This window comes from Achroia grisella, unplaced genomic scaffold (assembly GCF_030625045.1).
Source record: "Achroia grisella isolate CSIRO2021 unplaced genomic scaffold, CSIRO_AGI_Agris_v1 utg2156, whole genome shotgun sequence".
In the NCBI taxonomy this organism is placed as follows: Eukaryota; Metazoa; Arthropoda; class Insecta; order Lepidoptera; family Pyralidae; genus Achroia; species Achroia grisella.
The window spans coordinates 633179-656581 of NW_026712714.1; the positions used below are offsets into that span (position 1 = coordinate 633179).

Sequence of the window (23403 nt, forward strand, 5' to 3'; positions counted from 1 at the left end):
TTGTTATTGAGTAGGGCGCTTTTGACTTAAAGATATACATATAAATGTTGTAAGAAAAAACTTTAATGATTTTAATATCCATCAAATTGACTTTCTGTACCTAATCCCAATATGCCACAGTTTTCCACATGCTCAACTAAGTCATCCAGTATATATGTATATACGTGGATACTGGAGTTATACAAATATATCATCACTAGTACAGTTTGTAATTAATTTGAATTACTAATGGGACAATACATTGCCAGTTTAATGTTGCACCAGAACTTTATATAAACTATATCAGTTTCATTACGTACAATTTCCAGGAGTATATACAATATTTGTGAAATGATCAATGGAAGCTCATTGGCGCATTGAACAAACAATATTATATACATGTTTTATATTAAACAATATTTCATACACTAGACTTTGTAATTAAAAACAAAAAATACTTTTTTTTGTACATACATATGTCAATGGTAACAGGACTATGGCCAAAGTAAATTAAATTAGAAAGGTCAAGGTAAATAAAATGTTTGAGAACTTTCAATGGGCATCTTTCATGTTGTTTTGTTTTATTTAATCTACCTACATATTGTTATGTATTTAAAGAAAACAAACATGATAATTATTAAAACTGGTTATATGAAAAAAATAGATTTTATATACCATTGTTATTCAAACAATTGCCTTATATTCCAAAACTAATAAATAATATATTATTGATATTTATTAAGTATTTCAGAATTTATAATTAACTTTAACTATTTCAATTTACATTAAGAATGTTTCACACACTTAACGAAAATCTTCATTAAAACAAATGTTATACACTTTTGAAAAACAAATCGATACAAATAATTTTTCCAAACTTTGTATCATTGAATTAATTCAGTTTACTATTAAGCGTGTGATTTGATTGTTATACAAATATATTCGAAATTGCATGATAGCGACTAAACTAAATAAATATACTATATAAGTATTTGTATAAAATTGGCAATAGTGTAATTAATACCTTAGAGTTTAGAAACAATCAGTTACCACCGTAAACTGTACACTTTGTACCAACGTTCATATATATCTGGTCAAAAACTCACACTATTCCAGAATTGCAATAATACATCTTTAGAAGTTTGTGACCATTTCACTATTAGTCAAAAGTCACCGTCCGGACAAACAAATTAACAAACAATACTACCACATTCCACCAAAGTTCACATATCGCAAGTCATAAACTCATACTATCCATAACTTTACTTCGTATGAGTTTTAGACCAATTCACCACTGGTCAAAAATTTGCCGGACGATGATATTAAAAACAATGCCTTTCGTGCACTAAACATACCAGTCTTATTTTTTTTTAGTTTTACGTTGAGTATTTACACTAGTGTACATACAGCGGTTTCGTTGCTATAATAATAGTTACAAAAAAGGTAATATACAGGAAGATGTACCCTTAAGATCTTTTCTATCTTTAAGGGACCCTAAAAAGATTAAATGACTTCCTACACTACTAGTGTCAATTTGAGACCTTCAAACATATACCAGTTCGTATAATGTTGGTTCACAAGTTACCCGTTGAGACTGGGAGAGTGTCGGGTCGGGTGTTTGGGTATGAACGACACTGACATCAGGTCGTCGTCTTCTTGAAGGAGACAACCGTCGTTTGTTTTATTACGTTGGAACAATCTGTAAAAGAGATTTAATTTTCAATGTTAATTTTATCCAATGAGTTGGTCAAAATTATGGACAGGGCATATCTCTTCTCTACGTGCCATAAAATGGTAAAATTTTGCGTTAACACACGCTAAAGTTGCATTTGTATAATCTGAGATTGAGTTTGAACAAATTAAAATTGCGTTTACACAAACTGACATTGTTGACATAAACTGTCACTTTGTTTACATAAACTGACACTGTGTTTACACAAACTGACAATTTGTTTACACAAACTGACACTGTGTTTACACAAACTGACAATTTGTTTACACAAACTGACAATGTGTTTACACAAACTGACAATGTGTTTACACAAACTGACAGTGTTTACACAAACTGACAGTGTGTTTACACAAACTGACAGTGTGTTTACACAAACTGACAGTGTGTTTACACAAACTGACAGTGTGTTTACACAAACTGACAGTGTGTTTACACAAACTGACAGTGTGTTTACACAAACTGACAGTGTGTTTACACGAACTGACAATGTGTTTACACAAACTGACAGTGTGTTTACACAAACTGACAATGTGTTTACACAAACTGACAGTGTGTTTACACAAACTGAAAATGTGTTTACACAAACTGACAATGTGTTTACACAAACTGACATTGCGTTTACAAAAACCCACATTGCGTTTACACAAACAAATATAACTTTAGCGAAATCGTCTGCTATTACATTTTCATTAGTATTACAAATTAGTTGCCGGCCTTTTGAGATGGAAATAACCTACCTGGCTGATAAACTGTGCATGTGTATACATACTTGGTGAGGGGCGATGCGGCCCTGTCTGCGAGGTTGATCCTCTCGCCTAGTCCTCGGTGGACCGACACAGAGTCCAGGTCTACCAGCTGGACGGACTGCTTGTACTCCGCCGTCTCCAGCTGTTCCGTTGTTTGTTTCTTGAAGCTGGAAAAAAATTGTTGCAAATATATATAAAAGGGTACTCTACAAAATTCAAATACTAAAATCTTCAACAACGCATCTTAATAAAAATGTATTCTGTATGACTTTGAAGTTATATAATAAACTAGCAAAACACACGTTGCTGTGGCTAAGGTTCTTGAATAAAATAATTTTGCGACTATAAATTGAGATGTAAGCTATCCTATCTTTCGAGTTGGATCAAATTGCACACAATGTGCAAATCAAATTTGCAATCGGTTCAGTAGTTTAGGAGTCCATTGCGGACAGATAACGTGACACGTAATTTTTATCTATAAAAATTACTAAGACTTGAAATCAGAAATATTAATCTATTTAAACAAAGAGAATTTTTACTAACTAATTATTCAAATATGTAGGTCTATTACAAACTCTTATGATATTTCAAATCTACCGTCAGTTCGGAATAATTTCGTGATGAAAAGAACTGACTAGAAACTCAGCTCGTATTCTTTTCCATATTGTTTAAAATATTATTATAATTGTTGCTGACGCCACATGCTGTTATAGTACATATATTATATTTTTTTAAAGAAATTTATTATATATTTTTTGTGTACAGAACTTTAATATCAAATAAACATTGTGACAGACACATATAATATTAATACTTATTTAAATGCAATTTATTGTTAAACATTTAAACTTGTACGCTTACTCAATTAAAACTGTTAAATTTACTAAATAAATTTATGTGTGTGAGTACTTACGTTTTAAGTAATAAACTGGAGCATACAACGGACACTGAACTCATTGCCATGGCAGCGGACGCCATCCACGGCTGCAAGCATACAACAATAATACAATCTTATTTAATTATATACTACTGTAGCTCGCCTCCGATCGATGCCCCGTCCAATTCAAACGGGGATCGAAATTACGACGGCCTGAGCCGAGGTTCGAACCCCTAGCGGTGCCCTCAGACTAAAGTCGTATCCGTCAGGCAGGAGTTGGCCTTCAGCCGCTCCATAAGTCCTTCCGCGGGTTTGGAGTGCCATCTGCACTCGCTCCTAACGTCCGGTGAAGTTATAAAGGCCAGCTACGGCCAACAGCATTAGAGTAGTCCGAAAAAAAAAACTACTGTAGCAGAACACGTCATTCGTGAAAAACAGCTACGCGCCAACTGCGGGCGCAATTTTTTTTTCGGACTACTCTATTGCTGTTGGCCGCAGCTGGCCTTTACAGATAGGGAGCGAGTGCAAATAACACTCCAAAGCAAAGGAATTATGGAATAGAATAGAATCTTGTAGATTAGAATAGAATATCAAATAGCTGCCCCGGGCAGGCATCAAAGGGGGCAGTAGGCCCTAATCGATCCCTGGACCCCGTCCAGGGATCGATTAGGGCCTACTGCCCCTCCCATCCCCTCGGATCAAGCCTGCGCCTAATGCGAATGCGGATCGAAGTTACGGTGGCCTGAGCCAATCCACAAGGGGTGATTAAAGTTGTATCCGTCAGGCAAGAATAGTCCTTAAGTCTTTCCGCAGGTTTAGAATGCCATCTGCACTCGTCGCCCATAGTCTGGAGAAGCTGTAAAGGCCATCTGCGGCCGACAGCATTAGAGTCCAAAAAGAACTAGCCCTTACCTCCAATTGGAGTCCGTATGCGGCGAAGGCTCCACTGGCGAGTGGTATCCCGAGCAGGTTGTATACGGACGCGAACAGGAAGTTGAACCGCACGCGCCGCACCGTCGTCCGCGACAGTCGCAAGCACGACACCACGTCTAGCAGGTCGTTCTACACACGGACAAACATTACGTTATTAGTAGATAGTTCTATTTACTTATTTATAACTGTACCCGCGACTTCGTTCGCGTGGAATTTAACAAAAAAGTTAATTAGAGAATTTTTCTAAAATAATAGCCTAAGTTACACGTTATTACATCAGCTACCTGCTAATAAAACTCTCGTCAAAATCGGTCCAACCATTTCAGAGATTTAGCCGGAACAAACAGACAGCCAGACAAATTGTAAAATGTTATTTTGGTGTATGTACCGTATCTATATTCATATGCATGTGGTAAAAAACGGTTATTTCAATATTACAAATGAAATTTAAAATTAAAATCTAAATAGCTCCTACAGGACGTCTTTTAAAAAAAATCTTAGAATGGATATCAGATGTATGGTAGTGCGCACTGAGGCGCATGAGCACGATGTCGGCGATATGGAGCGTGTATAGTGAGTGCTATAATAAATAGTGTGTATTATCACTTAGGTTTACTAATATGTCGCTACGGTCATGATGTCGGTGTCATGTGAGTGCCAATATGAATAGTGTGTATTATCACTTAAGTTTACAAATATCTCGGTACGTCAATGATGTCGGTGTCATTTGAGTGCCAATATGAATAGTGTGTATTATCACTTAAGTTTACTAATATGTCGGTACGGTCATCATGCCGGTGTCATGTGACCGCCAATATGACTAGTGTGTATTATCAGTTAAGTGATACAGGTGTGGTATGTAAGTGCGCACTGACCCGCATGAGCACGATGTCCGCGGCCTCTGCTGCGACGTCGGTGCCGCTGGCGATGGCGATGCCCACGTCCGCGCCGGCCAGCGCCGGGCTGTCGTTCACGCCGTCGCCCACCTACCACACCACGCACTCATCAGGATACCATCAGCCACATTATGTATAAACTTATACAGCCCGGCCACAGGTGTAACGAGTATAAGGAAAAATATACGACCCCCGTGGTCTAAGATCATACGGTACAACGAGTAATATACAGCCTCGGTAGTCTAGCGGTTTAGTACAGGGTTTTACTTCCGATGGTCGCAGGTTCAATTGTGTTTTGTTTAAATAAAATCAAAAATGATTTATTCATGTTGCATATATTTCGGTCTGGGTGTTTTATATATATACAAATAATATTTCAGTATTTGTATCAATTGTCTAGTACCCATAACTCATACCTATACCCATAGATGGATGTGTGGTGTGACGAGGATAGACAAGATAAAGAGTGAATACATGAGAGGAAGTATGAAAGTGGCACCGATGTCGGAGAGGTTAAAGAGTAATCGTCCATCGTGGTATGGACATGTAATGCATAGGAATGAAGATCATATCCTAAGGACGGTGTTACATATGAATGTGGATGGTTATAAGGGTAGAGGAAGACCGAAAAAGAGATGGATGGACTGTGTGAAAGATGATATGGTGAGAAAGGGAGTAAATACGAAATAACTGCGAACAGAGATGAATGGAAAGGAAAAACATTACGACGCCCACAAATAAATGGGATAAGGAAGAAGCAGATGATGATGATGTCTAGTACCCATAACATAAGCTTTACTTAGCTTCATAAAGAGAATGCTATTAGCATTAGGCCCGCCTATTTTTAGTTAAGTTTTAAATAGATAGATAGATAATTGATATATTGCCAACATTACACAAATGATACAGTCTACAATAAGACACAAAATGAGAAATAAATAATAACATAGAAAGTTGGCAATAGGAGATAGTTGGCAATAAATAAAGTACAAAATATACTATTTAAGTTTCAGTAATTCACACACACAAACACATACGCATAATGGTTACACGTATATATATCGAGTACAGGCACAGGTTATTTTTGTTTTGTACTTTATTATAGTTTAATCTTTCTTTTTGTTTATAAGTAAAATTTTCTTTGTTTCGGTAAATTTAAATATATTTTAAATTTTATTAGACAATACGTGATGGGTAATATAATAGTATGTATTTTTTGGAATTATATAAACTCGGTGGAGCGTTTCGATATTGGCAACACAGTTTTTCCAATTAAAACGGGGATCGAAATTACGACGGCTGAGCCGAGATTCGAACCCCTATCGGTGCCCTCAGACTAAAGTCGTATCCGTCAGGCAGGAAGGCCTTCAGCCGCTCCATAAGTCCTTCCTTGGTTTGGAGTGTCATCTGCACTCGCCCCCTAACATCCAGTGAAGCTGTAAAGGCCAGCTGCGGCCAACAGCATTAGAGTAGTCCGAAAAAAAACTGTGTATGTCATCGTTTCATCAGTAAATTAGTACACATATTTACTGTTAAGTAAATGAATAAAAAATTGTTTGGGAAACTACTCTGCTACCAAATGTTAGGGAATTTACTCTCTGTATATCTATAGGGGGATTTAGTGTGTAAGCGTCAGTCACGTACCTTTACGGTTCTGCGGACTTCTTGGGCTTCAGGGTCTCGAAGATATCTTCGCTAGCTTTCACAATAGGTTTAACACAGTAGGTTTCACAGTTCAAATTTATTTTAATTCACAACACAATGCGCGCGCGTCAAGGCTGCCGTACAGTCCGTTCAGTACTAGGTAAGGGAGGGGAAGGCAAAGCGCGGGAACAGAAACTAACGGGCTCTAATATAATAATCTGTGCTAACGATGATATAGGGTAGATTTTGAACAAAAATATATAAATAAAGGTTAGACTGAGGCGTCCACGCAGACTGTAGTTTTTAGCAAAGGTAGATGATCTGTCTGCGATGGCAACAGCTGTCCGGTGTGAGATAGAAAGTTGGCAATAAATAAATAAAGTACAAAATATAATATTTAACTTCATCATAAAGCTCAACGTATACTCACCATAGCGACCTTCTGTCCCATTTCTTGCAGCTCCTTTATTTTGGCCACCTTGTGCGAGGGTAGTACCTCCGCGTACACCTTGGTTATTCCCACCTGCAAGCAATACACAATCATTTAATAAATTATCTAAAACTGTAAATTTGCATCAATTTAATAATAATATTAAATCAGCAAGACATGATTTTTTTTATTGGGTTGTTTGGACTGTTGTCAGAAGTTTTTTTTGTGGATGATAATGGAATGGTGCACCCGTCTGCGCTAATGGTTTACGCTGGCGGGGTACCAGTGGAGGATGATAAGATGAGCATGAGGTCAGGTCAGTTAGCCCATCGTGACAAATTCACTAGGAAATTTATACGACGGTTTCCAGGGGGAACCGCGTGGAGGTCAACCTGACATGGTACATTGCGAGGAAGGGTATTGTTAGTAATGTGGACTAATAATCCACGTGGTCGTGCCTGAAAAATATCATGTTAAATTCCTGGTGGATTTGCCACGTTGGGCTAACTGTCCAGCCTCATCCCTTGTGATTTTGATTTAAGAGATGATCTTATCATCCTTCATTAGTGTCCCGCCAGCGTAACAGTTAGCACTGAAAAACTGAACTTGTGCTTCATTAGAATAGAATAGAAAATCATTTATTCAAATAAACTTACATTGAAGCACTTTTAAATAGTCATAACAATTTTTTTTAACTACCGCTCGTTCGGAAAGCTCTCATCACAAGAAGAACGAGCAAGAAACTTGTGTGTTGCTCTTTTAAATAATCCTTGTAAGTTTACATTTACAAGTCGAAACGTGTGAATACAAACTACCAACCAGCACTAATTTTTTTGGGTCATATATACAATAAGATTAAATCAGTAGTAGTGATAAGAGCAGACCAGTCCCTACAAGCAGTACTCTCTAGAAATAGTCTATTGGAGTATTTGTTCGAGTAGCCCGAGTCAATCTCACCCACTCACCGATAAGACAGTGAAATTAAAGGATAAGAGGCATGATATATAAGTCCTCCAGAATGACATCGCAGGTACGATATTTTCACGCATAGTCGACAGTTACCACTTACCATCAGGTTGGGGCTTTTGAGACTCGAACGAAGTAGGCCCTTCTACTTAACACAATTACATTACATTGCATTTGCAGTAGAAGAATTGTATTGTCCCTTTTTATAATATATTTACAATAATGTCAATCTATATTTGACAACTATTATACGTAATAAAACTTAATCTGTGAGGAGGTTGTATACACCTAACAATAATATTACTGTTTGGGAAACTACTCTGCTACCAAAATGTTAGGGAATTTACTATGTGTATATATATAGTGAAAAATTAGTGGAATCGTCAGTCACGTACCTGTATGGTTCTGCGGATTTCTTGGGCTTCAGGGTCTCGAAGATATCTTCGCTAGCTTTCCAGTTTCACAGTAGGTTTCACAGTTCTAATTTATTTTAATTCGCGACACAATGCGCGCGCGTCATGGACGCCGTACAGTCGGTTCAGTACTAGGTAAGGGAGGGGAACGAAAGGCGCGGGAACAGAAACTAACGGACTCTAATATAATAATCTGTGCTTACGATGGTACAGGGTAGATTTTGAACAATTACCATGAGTAATATTATTGTTAGGTGTAAACTTAATCGGTGAGGAGGTAAACTTAATAGGTGTATATACAACCTCCTCACCGATTAAGTTTACCTCCTCACAGATTAAGTTTTATTACGTGTAATAGTTGCCAAATATAGATTGACATTATTGTAAATATATTATAAAAAGGGACAATACAATTCTCTGCAAACGTACATATTATTTATTATTTAACACATCATAACAACACAAAAGAACCCCACCACAACAATTATCTTACATCTAATGTTTATATTATGGTTCTACTGTTGAACTGAATGGTTCCATTCAGTTCAGTATACACAGCGTAATAATAACTTATAATAATATTTAGCCACCACATAACACTTTGGTAAAAAGTGTTTTAAAAAGCAATAATAATTTCTTTGAAAAATTAGACTACCTGTCTGGCGATGGCGACAGCTGTCTTTCGGTTGTCGCCCGTGAGAAGGCACACCTGCAGGCCCATCTTCTTGAGGCAGTAGACCGCCAGATGCGCCTCCGGCTTCACCTCGTCCGCTATACCCAGGGTGCAGACCAGTTGATCTGTGGAATATATTAATATGATCTATGGAATACTGTAAACAATCGATACTTGAATACACTTTTTTTGTAAATCATTACATAGTATAAAACAAAGTTGCTGTCGCTGTCTGTCCGTCCATATGTATGCTTAAATCTTTAAAACTGCGCAACGGATTTTGACGCGGTTTTTTTTAATTGGTAGACTGATTTAAGAGGAAGGTTTATATATGTAATACATGTATACTCGTGCGAAGGCAGGGCGAGTAGCTAGTAATATTATAAAGCTGAAGACTTTTTTTGTTTGAACGCGTTAATCTCAGGAACTACTGGTTCGAATTGAAAAATTCTTCTTGTGTTGGATAGTCCATTTGTCGAGGAAGGCTTTAAGCTATATAACATTACGCTACGACTAATAAGAGCGGAGCTGGAATGAAAAATATTGCAAAAGATGGGGAAATGAAACGCAGGCGAAGTTGCGTGGGTCAGCTAGTGAATAAATGAATAGATCAGAGCTCACCATCGATGGCGGCCAGTACAGCAGTCCTGCCCAGCTCCTCGTCTTCCTGCAGTATCTCATGCACCTTCGGCGGGATCGTCACGCCGTTCCTCATCATCCATTCCCTGTTGCCAATAAGCACGACCTGTTCTGTTTCCTGGGGTAAGTAAGCATTATTATTTAATATTATCAGAGTTTACAATAAGAGAGAGAGTGTGGAGCTCGCTACACTACCTGGGGGTGGGCGGTGGGTATGAGTGAGAGTGTGGTGATCGCCACAGTACCTGGGGGGTGGCGGTGGGTATGAGAGTGTGGTGGTCGCTACAGTACCTGGGGGGTGGCGGGGGGTATGAGTGTGTGGTGGTCGCTACAGTACCTGGGGGGTGGCGGGGGGTATGAGTGTGTGGTGGTCGCTACAGTACCTGGGGGGTGGCGGGGGGTATGAGTGTGTGGTGGTCGCTACAGTACCTGGGGGGTGGCGGGGGGTATGAGTGAGTGTGGTGGTCGCTACAGTACCTGGGGGGTGGCGGTGGGTATGAGAGTGTGGTGGTCGCTACAGTACCTGGGGGGTGGCGGGGGGTATGAGTGTGTGGTGGTCGCTACAGTACCTGGGGGGTGGCGGGGGGTATGAGTGTGTGGTGGTCGCTACAGTACCTGGGGGGTGGCGGGGGGTATGAGTGAGTGTGGTGGTCGCTACAGTACCTGGGGGGTGGCGGTGGGTATGAGTGAGTGTGGTGGTCGCTACAGTACCTGGGGGGTGGCGGTGGGTATGAGTGAGTGTGGTGGTCGCTACAGTACCTGGGGGGTGGCGGTGGGTATGAGTGAGTGTGGTGGTCGCTACAGTACCTGGGGGTGGCGGGGGGTATGAGTGTGTGGTGGTCGCTACAGTACCTGGGGGGTGGCGGTGGGTATGAGTGAGTGTGGTGGTCGCTACAGTACCTGGGGGGTGGCGGTGGGTATGAGTGAGTGTGGTGGTCGCTACAGTACCTGGGGGGTGGCGGGGGGTATGAGTGTGTGGTGGTCGCTACAGTACCTGGGGGGTGGCGGTGGGTATCAGTACCTGGGGGGTGGCGGGGGGTATCAGTACCTGGGGGGTGGCGGTGGGTATCAGTACCTGGGGGGTGGCGGTGGGTATCAGTACCTGGGGGGTGGCGGTGGGTATCAGTACCTGGGGGGTGGCGGTGGGTATCAGTACCTGGGGGGTGGCGGGGGGTATCAGTACCTGGGGGGTGGCGGTGGGTATCAGTACCTGAGGGGTGGCGGTGGGTATCAGTACCTGGGGGGTGGCGGTGGGTATCAGTACCTGGGGGGTGGCGGTGGGTATCAGTACCTGGGGGGTGGCGGTGGGTATCAGTACCTGGGGGAGGCGGTGGGTATCAGTACCTGGGGGGTGGCGGTGGGTATCAGTACCTGGGGGGTGGCGGGGGGTATCAGTACCTGGGGGGTGGCGGTGGGTATCAGTACCTGGGGGGTGGCGGTGGGTATAAGTACCTGGGGGGTGGCGGTGGGTATCAGTACCTGGGGGGTGGCGGTGGGTATCAGTACCTGGGGGGTGGCGGTGGGTATCAGTACCTGGGGGTGGCGGTGGGTATCAGTACCTGGGGGTGGCGGTGGGTATCAGTACCTGGGGGTGGCGGTGGGTATCAGTACCTGGGGGTGGCGGTGGGTATCAGTACCTGGGGGGTGGCGGTGGGTATCAGTACCTGGGGGGTGGCGGTGGGTATCAGTACCTGGGGGGTGGCGGTGGGTATCAGTACCTGAGGGGTGGCGGTGGGTATCAGTACCTGGGGGGTGGCGGTGGGTATCAGTACCTGGGGGGTGGCGGTGGGTATCAGTACCTGGGGGGTGGCGGGGGGTATCAGTACCTGGGGGGTGGCGGTGGGTATCAGTACCTGGGGGGTGGCGGTGGGTATCAGTACCTGGGGGGTGGCGGTGGGTATCAGTACCTGGGGGGTGGCGGTGGGTATCAGTACCTGGGGGGTGGCGGTGGGTATCAGTACCTGGGGGGTGGCGGTGGGTATCAGTACCTGGGGGTGGCGGTGGGTATCAGTACCTGGGGGTGGCGGTGGGTATCAGTACCTGGGGGGTGGCGGTGGGTATCAGTACCTGGGGGGTGGCGGTGGGTATCAGTACCTGGGGGGTGGCGGTGGGTATCAGTACCTGGGGGGTGGCGGTGGGTATCAGTACCTGGGGGGTGGCGGTGGGTATCAGTACCTGGGGGGTGGCGGTGGGTATCAGTACCTGGGGGGTGGCGGTGGGTATCAGTACCTGGGGGGTGGCGGTGGGTATCAGTACCTGGGGGGTGGCGGTGGGTATGAGTCGCTGCAGTCGCGCGGCGGCCTGCGCCGAGCTGAGCGCGGGGTCCCCGCCGGCCGCCACCACCCTCACCCGCACGCCGCCCACCACGCACTCCTCGCCGCCCGCCCTGCGCACACACAACCGACAACTTCATTGTTTGGCTGTAAAACTACTTGACAGAAAAAATAGTAGTAGTATATATTAACTGGTGAGTGAAGAGTGACCTGTGCGTGTGGAGGCTGCCCGGGAGCGCGTGCGGGCGCAGGCGGGCCCGCAGGCCGCAGCCGGGCGCGGACACGAACCCCGCGCACGGCAGCGGCGGGGCCGGGCCCAGCGCCGCGCTGCACCACCGCACCACCGCTGCAACACAACCACCACGTCAACTCCGACAAGATTACCAGTATTCGCCGCTCAACTGCGACCGTATCTCACCCTTTTTTACTTGGAGAAATCCGTCATGTAGACTCGCCGGCTTCCGATGTAACGAACGGACACACGCCGGCTAAAACCCTAAGATGTAGCTCTACTGCTTATTGCTGAAATCGGGAGTTTTCGCGAGCTCCAACGTTACCGGCTCGGTCACCGTCCACTTGTAGCTGTAACGTGGTCGTGTGGAATGAGTAGTTACTCACTAAAATGTCCAGACATGTGGCGACGTGGTGGGTCGGGTCATTGGGCTCCCTAAAATATGGTCGAGCGCAGTCATGACTAGCTCATCCGTCATACTCGTGAACGAGTGCTGCTTGTAGAAACTGGTCTGCTCTTATCACTACGACTGATTTAATCTTATTATGTCTTTTTATATTCGAGCCTAAATAAATTAGTTCTGGTTGGTAGTTTGTATTCACACATTTCGACTTGTAAAATGTGAACTTACAAGGATTGTTTGAAAGAGCAACATACAAGTTTCTTGGCTATTCTTATAATGAGACAGCTTTCCGAATAAGCGGTAGATTTAAAAAAATGTTAACTATTCAAAAGTGCTTAAATTTATTTGAATAAATGATTTCCTATTCTATTCTATTCTATTCTACTGTCGACTGTACGTGTACGGACCTGCCGCGACGGGGTGCTCCGAGTTGAGTTCTGCGGCCCGCAGGCAGGCCAGCACGTGCGGCAGGGCGGCCGGCTCGGTCACCAGCGCCGCACTCGCCACCGCCGTACGCCCGCAGGTCACCGTCCCAGTCTTATCAAATATCACGCACTTCACCTGCCACATACACACGCATCACAAACGAGCCGACGAGTTACCTAATGACCGCCTTCATGCGACACGTTACTTACTCACTAAACGATTACTTGAATGACGAGTGTGCATGGCTATAGTTGTTCATGCACTGAATTTTCATTTAATGTGATACATAGACACCTATATAAAAATCAATAATATATATAGTTTACTTGTGATTTCGCCCGAAGCATCTGGACATCATTCAACATTAGTATAATTAACTCACGTCTCAAGTAACTCAGTATAACAAACTTCACATGAGTTAATTTGGAGTTTTCAAGTCCAAGTCAATGATAACTATAACTAAATCGACTCCTCAATAACCTACAGTATTTTATTATAGTGGAGTATTGTGACCGAATACATTGTAAATAAACTGGCTTTAAAAAAGAAAGGTAATTCAATTGAGTTTCTTGCCAGTTCTTCTCAATTGAATCTATATACCGAACTGGAGGGTAGGGAAAAAATAAAATTATAATGTAAAAATTTGACGTTCATAAGTGGCTAAAATGTCCTACATGTATAAATGATTTTTGAATTTTAAATTTTGAATTTTGAATTTTAAAAATCAGCGGGAGTACTATTTTGCGCGTAATCACGCATGTGTTTAATTTCACTTTCTTTTGATATTATGTCCATCATTTTGTAATGCTAATTAATTGTTAAAGAAAGGCACAAAAGCATGCGGGATTGTAGTACGAGTGAACACAAAATTAGTTAAATGCAATCACTCACGATTGCAGGCGACTTTCTGTTTTTTTAAATACATACATAAAATATCCAAAACAATACAAATACTTATACCTTGCGAATTGAACACCATCGGAATCCGCGACCATCGGAATTAATGCAACGGCCTAAACCTAGCTAAGACCTGGGGTGTGCGTACCTTGTGCGCGTTCTCGAGGGGCTCGGCCCCCTTGATGAGCAGCCCGAGGTCCGCCCCGACGCCGGTGGCGACCATGATGGCGGTGGGCGTGGCCAGCCCCAGCGCGCACGGGCACGCGATGGCCAGCACCGACAGCGCGAAGTGGAACCCAGTCTGCACGATCAGCTCCCAGTCCGAGTAGCCAGCGTTCAGGTACATCTCCTGCTCGACGACACACCGAACATAGATTTTTTTTATCTTTATTGTAATTGAAATAAAGCTATATTGATTAGGATTTTAACCGCGTGGAGAACTGGTAGCGCCAGATGCCTCCGCCACGGCTGGCGAGACTTAGGAGTCTACTATCGCCTTATGAAAGAAAGACTAGTTCATCGAAATTTTACTTTATTCTTTTTTTTATTGCATAATTGTTATATTTCTGACACAAATAAAACCACTAATTAATTAATAGAAGATTATTTTGCTGGAGTTACTAACACACGTTGCAGTTACATTGAAGGAGAGGGGAAGGAAGAGTTAGTGAACGATCTCACTCGTTCCCGAGTCTCTAATCTTAATCTACAACATTAATATAACGCGACACGCGAAAACGAAGGATCCTGGGGATGATACACCCCAGCAATATACCCGGGCAAAGAACGAAGGTTCGAGGCCCGGACTCGCCGGCATATACATTATCTGATCCGGGCCTCGAAACCTCGAGGTAGACCATGCTTGCTTGCTCGCTTCATAAGATGCCGAAAAATAATCTATACTAGTCAACCCACATGACATCGTCTGCATTATGTATCACCCGTTTTTTGCAACTGTATTAATTACTAGCTACTCGCCCCGACTTCGTCTGGATGTACATGTGTTATATATATAAACCTTCCTCTAGAATCACTCTATTTAAAAAAAACCGCTTCAAAATCTATTGCGTAGTTTTAAAGATTCATACAAACATACAGGAACGGACAGACAGCGACAGTGACTTTGTTTTATACTATGTAATAATGATTTTAGACACCATTTTCTTTTAAGGTTTTATTTTTTATTATTACGTTGATAAATGTACAGTATTATATGTACTATGTTATAAAAAATCGCACTTTACATCTTTTTAATATTAGTGATTATATACTACTGTTCATTTTTTTTTTTATTTTTAGAATGCATTTCTCTCATTATAAATAATAGAACTGCATCTAATTCACACACAAAGCACAGTTTACTCTATATGGGACACAGTTACCTAGATACATCATAATAATAATTGCATTTAATAATGTCTAGTAGGACAAATCCAATATTGTCTACTAAGCACTGCTGTGTCTAAACTGTGTATGGGCTTGATCTGGATTATCTTTATATATATTTAAATAAAATAACAAAGCAAACGTTTATCTAATTTAATTTTATATGAGACAAGACAGTTGACATATTTAAGTTGCGCGCGCAGCTTCGCATGCGCGCTGCCTATACAATATATTTATGTACGTATACAGCCATATTACTCCCTTCCAGAGACCGTTCCTACGGGCGATAATACTCTGGAAATTTTACTATACGTCCTAATCTTGTTTTAGTTTTTATTTTTTCAGGTGCAGGCGTATCGTCGGAGCATTCAGGTGGAGTGCGGCTGCTGTCATCTAATATGTACGCTGGCTTTAAGCGATCGACGGATACAGTGACAGGTTTGCCTTTTACTATTATTTTGTATACTTTTTCAGATCTCTCTAGTACAGCATATGGACCGGTGTATGCAGGTTGCAAGGAAGCTCGTACTGCATCATCTCTTAGGAAGACATGACTAGCAGTTGGTAAGTCCTTAAAAATAAATATGGATGGTTTTACGTGGCGTGAAGCAGGTGAAGGTTTCAAATTATTTGCAAACGAGCGCAATCGAGCGCTGTACTCAGTGACGTCTGTTGTTACAGCTGTGCTGGGGTCAATAAATTCTCCCGGTAAGCGCAGCGGTTCTCCATAGACCATTTCTGCAGTACTCGCTTGAAGATCTTCCTTATACGCACTTCGAATTCCAAGTAGTACCAAAGGTAAGGCTTCCATCCAGTTTTCAGTTGCATGACATGTAATGGCATTTTTTAACTGTCTATGGAATCTCTCTATAATTCCATTGCATGCAGGATGATATGCAGTAGTCTTCTTATGATGAAATCCTGATATTTTGGATAGATGTTGAAATAGAGAAGATTCAAACTGTTTACCACGGTCTGTTACTATATCTATGGGTGATCCAAATCTTGATATCCAACCAGTGAGCAAAGCTTTTGCGACTGTTTCAGCTGTAGCATCGGGTATTGGTATCACCTCAGGCCATCGACTGAAGCGATCTATAGCAGTGAGGCAATAGCGGTTTCCATTACAAATTGGAAGTGGTCCGATGAGATCTATATGTACGTGCATAAATCGTGCTCGTGGCAGTTGGAATGAACCCAAAGGGGATGATACATGCCTAGTTATCTTAGATCGTTGACAAGCTAAACATGTACGTGTCCACTCTCTGCAGTCTTTTTTAATACCAGGCCATACGTAGCGTTCTGCTACTAACTTGACCGTTGCATTAGCACCAGGATGGCTTAATGCATGTAGGCTATTAAAAACTTGTTTCCGCAGTGGCTTTGTGACAAAGGGCCTTGAAATTGGAGTGCTTACGTCACAATATAATTCGGCGTGAGTTCCAGGTATCTTTACCTTCTCCAAATGTAATGATGTTTTATGGTCCAGCATTTCTCTTAATTCTGGATCGGATGCTTGTGATTCAGATAGTTGAGAGAAATCTATAGAAAGTTCTAGTTCTTCTACTCTACTCAATGTGTCAGCGACTATGTTATTTTTACCAGAGATGTGTCTTAAGTCAGTTGTAAACTGCGATATAAAATCGAGATGACGAAACTGTCTCGGTGAACATTTGTCTTTGCGTTGATGAAAAGCGAAACATAATGGTTTATGGTCTGTGAAAATTGTGAAATCTCTAGCTTCAACCATGTGTCTAAAATATTTCAATGCTTCATAAATCGCGAGAAGTTCTCGATCATATGGAGAATATTTTTGTTGTGCTGCGGTTAACTTACGTGAAAAGAAAGCAAGCGGTTGCCAGTCACCGTCTTTATATTGCTGTAATGCAGCACCAATTGCTTTATCTGATGCATCTGTGACAAGACCTAATTTACATTGGCAATCGGGATGAGCGAGAAGTGTAGCACGACAGAGACTTTCTTTACAATCCTCAAATGCTTGAAGTGTGTCACCACATAAGTTGACAGGGTGAGATCCTTTTACAGAACCAATCATTAGAGAATGAAGGGGTGCTTGAGTTTCTGCAGCTCCGGGAATAAACCGTCTGTAGAAATTAAGCATTCCTAAAAATCTTCGAAGTTCTCGAACTGTCTTCGGAGGTGGAAATGATTTGATAGCTTCAGCTTTCTCCTCAAGAGGTTTAATTCCGTCGGCTGATATACTGTATCCAAGAAATTTGACTTCCTTTGAATGATACCGTAATCCTTCAGTCTATGGAATAGTATGCGCAGATGCTCTTCATGGAGGTCTTCATTCTTCGAAAACACTAGAAAATCGTCAATGTATGGATAGACAAAATCTAGCCCTCGTGTAATTTCATCCACAAAACGCTGAAAAGTTTGACCTGCATTTCGTAATCCGAAGGTCATGGCAGGAAATTCATATAATCCGAATGGTGTTGTGATGGCAGTCTTATGAATATCGTCTGTATTAACAGGAATCTGATGGAAGGCTTTAACAAGATCAATTGTTGAGAATACTGTACAACCTGATATACTGTGTGTGAAATCATGGACATGTCTGACAGGATATCTATCAGGTATGGTGCGAGCATTCAGCATTCGATAATCTCCACAAGGTCGCCATCCATTATCTTTCTTTGGTGTGAGATGTAGTGGCGATGCCCAGGAGCTTTCTGAAGGTCGTGTAATACCTAATTTCAGCATATTCTCAAATTCTGTTTTTGCTATTTTTAGTTTGTCTGGTGCGAGGCGGCGTGGTGTGCAGGATATAGGTGGTCCTGGTGTGGTCCTGATAAAATGAACAGTACTGTGCTTAACTTCAGCTTGTCTTCCAGATGGATGTGTGATTTCGGGAAAATCTTTCAGAATTTGGTCGTACCGTGAGTCACCGATTGGTATCTTGATAGAAGAAATGGCAGTTGATGAGTGAGCAGGAGAACAAACGATAGAAAGTGTCGTTGTATTGTCCAGCAAACGTTGGTTACGTATGTCTACAAGAAGGCCATAGAACTTCAAGAAATCAGCTCCTATAATTGCTTTAGTGACATCACCAACGATGAAACGCCATGGGAAATCGCGACGTAAACCAATATCCAAATCTAGATGAGTATATCCGAATGTGTTAATTGTTGTACCGTTTGCAGCAGATAATTCAAAATCTGATTTAGGACGACGCTCATGTAGTGCTCGCCGTGGGAAGACACAAACGTCGCTACCTGTATCGACAAGAAATTGCATCTTCGACCGACGATCTACAACAAACAGGCGACCAGACGTATTGGGACGGTCGTACGTCGCCATTACAGACCGCCCTCTGCATTTCCCGCATGATATTTACATGGTTTCACACAACGCTTAGCTTTTGATCCAAACTTTGCGTGGTACCAACAGTTCGGGAATTTTCTATAGTTGGACTCTGATTGCGTTTTCGAGTGGCTGCGACTTCGTTGACGAGACGGGGAACGAGACTGACGATCTAGAAGCATCTTCATCTGTCTTCGAAGCTCAGCTATCTCGTTAGCCATGGTGTCTAGCGATGATGCTGGAACTGAAGCGGCTGATACCTGCGGTGTAGCTGGAGCGATATCCTGGATGCGGTCTGCCAGATCTGAAAGTATCTCCAGTGACGCTGTGGGTTGAGCGGCTATCACCGTTTGTACGCTGTGTGGTAGTCTGCTTGTCCAGATAGTCTTGATGAAGTCTTCTGGAACGTTGGGTCCTGCGAGACTTTGTAAATGTCTCAAAAATTGAGATGGGCGGCGGTCTCCTAATTCCTCATGCATGAGAAGTTGTTTTACTTGTTTTTCACGTGAGGCGCTTAGACGTTTGATAAGCTCTGTTTTTAATTTATCATATTTTTCAGTGGAAGGTGGAGAGATAATAATATCTTTGACTTCTTTCGAAAATTGATGATCCAGTTGTCCAATAACGTAATTAAATTTTGTTATATCTGATGTAATAATTGAAACTGCGAATTGTCCCTCGACTTGTGCGAACCATATTTCTGGCTCTTCCGGCCAGAAAGGAGGAACGCGTATTCCGACTCTAAACAGTTCAGATGGTTCGGTAGCTATTGTATTTTCCAAAGACATGATGTTCATATATCAGTAAAATTGTGTTTTATATGTAATTTTGTTCTTTAAAAATATGTATTTTATATCCTTACGGTTCTGTCCAAGAGCGGGGTCACCAGTTATGGGCTTGATCTGGATTATCTTTATATATATTTAAATAAAATAACAAAGCAAACGTTTATCTAATTTAATTTTATATGAGACAAGACAGTTGACATATTTAAGTTGCGCGCGCAGCTTCGCATGCGCGCTGCCTATACAATATATTTATGTACGTATACAGCCATAGTGTCACCCCACCTTACATTTTCCTATTGTTATTTAGTATATAAGATCAATATTTCTATGTACATATTGTCAGTCTATTATCATCTATTGTTGGAAAGAAGATCAAGAGTGGAGGGAAGACTCTATAAACAGCGATGCCTTCTCAGCACCGACACACTCTCGCTTTGTGATTTAGACTGCTAGGTCGTTACTCTGCTAGTTTAGCTATCGGTTATAATATTTCTAAGTTCATAGTGTTGTTTTGTTTGATTTGAATTGGAGGTTAATTATTTCTGTTTGTAATTAGTATTCGTGTTTAATTATTTTTGCAGTACAAAAAAGCGATGTAAGAAGTTATCACTTTGATTCGTATTATTTAAATTTAGATGTATTGTTAAACGGTTACAATTAAATTGTATTGTTATAAATTTATTTTTGAGTCTAATTTCCTCAGTTAGCTAAAAATATTTTTTATTTAAATCTCTTCTGGTCTTATTTCCAAGATTATAATATACATCTTCTCAATCAACAACATCGTATCATTCACCCGCAACACTATAAATGCTATAGAAATTTCATAATTAATTAGTAAAAATTATAGTTATAGTACATTGTACTGTATCGTGTATTGACATCCCAGCTGCTCGAACTAACCGTTTTGCATCATCTTTCCTTATGAGAGCAGCTAAGGAGTGGAACTCTCTACCAGCGTCTATTTTTCCTGCCTCTTACAACATTGGGTCTTTTAAGTCAAGAGTGAATAGGCACTATTCGAGCTTGCGTGTAACAGCTTAGACCACATCATCCCTTAACATCAGGTGAGATTGCGGTCAAACGTGCTCAATTATGATATAAAAAAAAAATCGTTTGATACAAGTACACTTACCGGAGTGACATTCTTGATGCGCTGCACGTCGATGGCACCAGTCACGATCCAGCAGACCAGCGTCAGCAGAGACAAGAAGATTACCAGCGGCACGAAATACCTACCACAATATACAAATAATAAGTAAATAAATTCAAATTCAAATTCAAAAATCATTTTTTTAAAAAAGAGCAACACACAAGTTTCTTGCTCATTCTTCTTGTGATGCATCTGCATTCCAAATTAGAGGTAGAATCAAAATATGACTATTCAAAAGTGCTTGTAATGAGTTTATTTGAATAAAGATTATTTATATTTCTATTTATTCATGTAGGATATTTTAGCCGCTTATGAACGTCAAGTTTTTACATTATAATTTTTTTCCCTACCGCCAAGTTCGGTATATAGATCCAATTGAGAAGAACTGGCAAGAAACTCAATTGAATTACTTTTTTTTTAAAACCAGTTTATTTACAATGTACATTTATATAGGTGTCTATGTCTAACATTAAATGAAAATCCCGTGCATGAACAACTATTGCCATGCACGCTCGTCATTCAAGTAATCGTTTAGTGAGTAATAGGCTTTGCGCAGTAAATATGATTTAACAGATGTTTTGAATTTATTTAAGGGTAATTCCAGTATATCCTTTGGTATCTTATTGTAAATTTTTATACCTATTCCCATAAAAGACCTATTAACTTTTTCTAAACGATACTTGGGGACAGCAAGTTTGTCTTTAAATCTAGTATTAATATTATGAATATTGCTGTGTTTTGGAAATAAGTCAAGATTTTTAGAAACATATAGGATATTTGAATATATAAATTGAGAAGCAACGGTGAGAATATTTGCTTCTTTGAATTTCTCTCTTAATGAGTCACGACTCTTCATACAGTAGATCGCTCGAATGGCACGTTTTTGGAATATATTTTTAATATCTGCTGCTTTTCGCCATAATAATATTCCATAAGCGAGTAAACTATGAAAATAACTAAAATAAACTAATCTGGCAGTATCAGTATCAGTGTACTGTCTAACCTTACGCATGTAAATGTTCACATCGATATTGTCGAAAAATCTGATATTTTATATTAAAAGAAGGTAGTTTCATTATTACTCGGTATCGTTAAACTAGTTGCATATAACCCCCACTCATATCTTCTCTGTATAAAAGGGAGGGTTTTTGTAGGCCGCGGCATTCGGTCTTTGAGCACAGGATGTGCTGGTTGTATTTTAATTGCTAAAGTGAATTGTGTTAGAGACATAGTTAAATCAATGTTATATAGTCGTTATTTTATTATAATTAATACTTTTACTAGTACATAGAGTTGATATATTTTACACGCATATAGAATCGAATACAACATTTTATATTCAATATTAGAAATAAATTTAAATTTAAGTACTATTGAATATTATGGCAGTCCTCCACGATGCAGTTTTCTAGAAACTTTTCGCCACGCCCAACCACATTGTGGTATCAGCTTCCAGCAATGGTATTTCCGAACCGATACGATATTGAAACCTTAATAACGTATAATATATCTTTTAGTTTGTAATAATAAGATCTATTGCAAGCTGTGATCATAAATAATTAATAATGGTAAAATCAACTACTAAACCAGTTCCACGTAAAGATATATTTATTAAAAATTTAATCAATGTCATTTACTGGTAGACTATTTTTTGTAGACTTAATCTAATTATAATGTTTAAATAAAAAAATAAATTAGAATATACGTTATAGAGTTATAGATAAGAAACCATCAGCTGTTGTCGACCTACTACATTGTAAACTCATAATGAAATATCCAGTATTCACACAAATATAGCGCTATTAAATATCTTTCAAGGTTGTATTTTAAATCCTCGAAACTAGATATAAAACGAAAACGTTTCTCTGCTGAAAACTAAATCTTTAGTAAATTTTAATTTTGAAAATACATAGTAATATATTTATATAACAAAATATCGAATTCTATAATATAGATAATTCAAGAAGAGAGGTGATTTAATTTTATAAGTGTGGTATACCCCGCGAGCGTGTCTGCGAGGCGCTGCACTGGAGCCTTGGAGGCCTGCGCGTCCTCGACGAGGCGCACTATCTGCGCGAGGGTGCTGGCGTCCCCGGTGTGCGTGGCCTCCATCACCAGCGCGCCGTGCTGGTTCACGCTGCCGCCGATCACCACGCTATCTGCAACCGACACCGCACCTCTCACTTGCGAGTCACTCTCATATGTCTTCATGATTACCCCGAGACTACCCCAAGTTAGAGGGGGAAGGGGATACTTAGTACATAATGTGGACTGACCCCATTGCTAGCAATGTACCATGTCAGGTTGACCTCCACGCGGTTCTCTCTGGAAAGCATCATGATAAATTCTTGGTGAATATGTCACGATGGGCTAACTGACCTGACCTCATGCTCATCTTATCATCCTCCACTGGTGGCCCGCCAGCGTAGACCGTTAGCGCAGGCGGGTGCACCATTCCATAAAGATCTATACCCCAAGTTAGAGGAATTGGTCATTCGATTCGGCACGTGACATGCCCAAAAGCATCGTTAAAATGTTTGACTCCAGCGTCTACCACGTTGAAGTCAAATATTTTTAGTGATACTTTTGG

At 41.1% G+C, this 23403-nt stretch overlaps 1 protein-coding gene across 1 annotated transcript in view; it reads right to left on the reverse strand.

The window, feature by feature from the left end:
* Positions 1–516: 516 nt before the first annotated feature.
* The window catches only part of LOC131842308 (copper-transporting ATPase 1), a 65796-nt gene continuing 42909 nt past the window's right edge, over positions 517–23403 (reverse strand). Inside the window, exons 17-30 of the mRNA XM_059190846.1 lie at positions 22813–22972; positions 20796–20895; positions 14308–14508; positions 13244–13397; positions 12412–12547; positions 12185–12314; positions 9911–10046; positions 9272–9414; positions 7238–7330; positions 5143–5253; positions 4247–4396; positions 3371–3441; positions 2481–2624; positions 517–1678 (exon numbers count right to left, since the gene is read on the reverse strand). Coding sequence (XP_059046829.1) covers positions 1561–1678; positions 2481–2624; positions 3371–3441; positions 4247–4396; positions 5143–5253; positions 7238–7330; positions 9272–9414; positions 9911–10046; positions 12185–12314; positions 12412–12547; positions 13244–13397; positions 14308–14508; positions 20796–20895; positions 22813–22972 — 1847 coding nt within the window. The 3' untranslated portion in view covers positions 517–1560. The remainder of the gene's footprint in view (positions 1679–2480; positions 2625–3370; positions 3442–4246; positions 4397–5142; positions 5254–7237; positions 7331–9271; positions 9415–9910; positions 10047–12184; positions 12315–12411; positions 12548–13243; positions 13398–14307; positions 14509–20795; positions 20896–22812; positions 22973–23403) is intronic.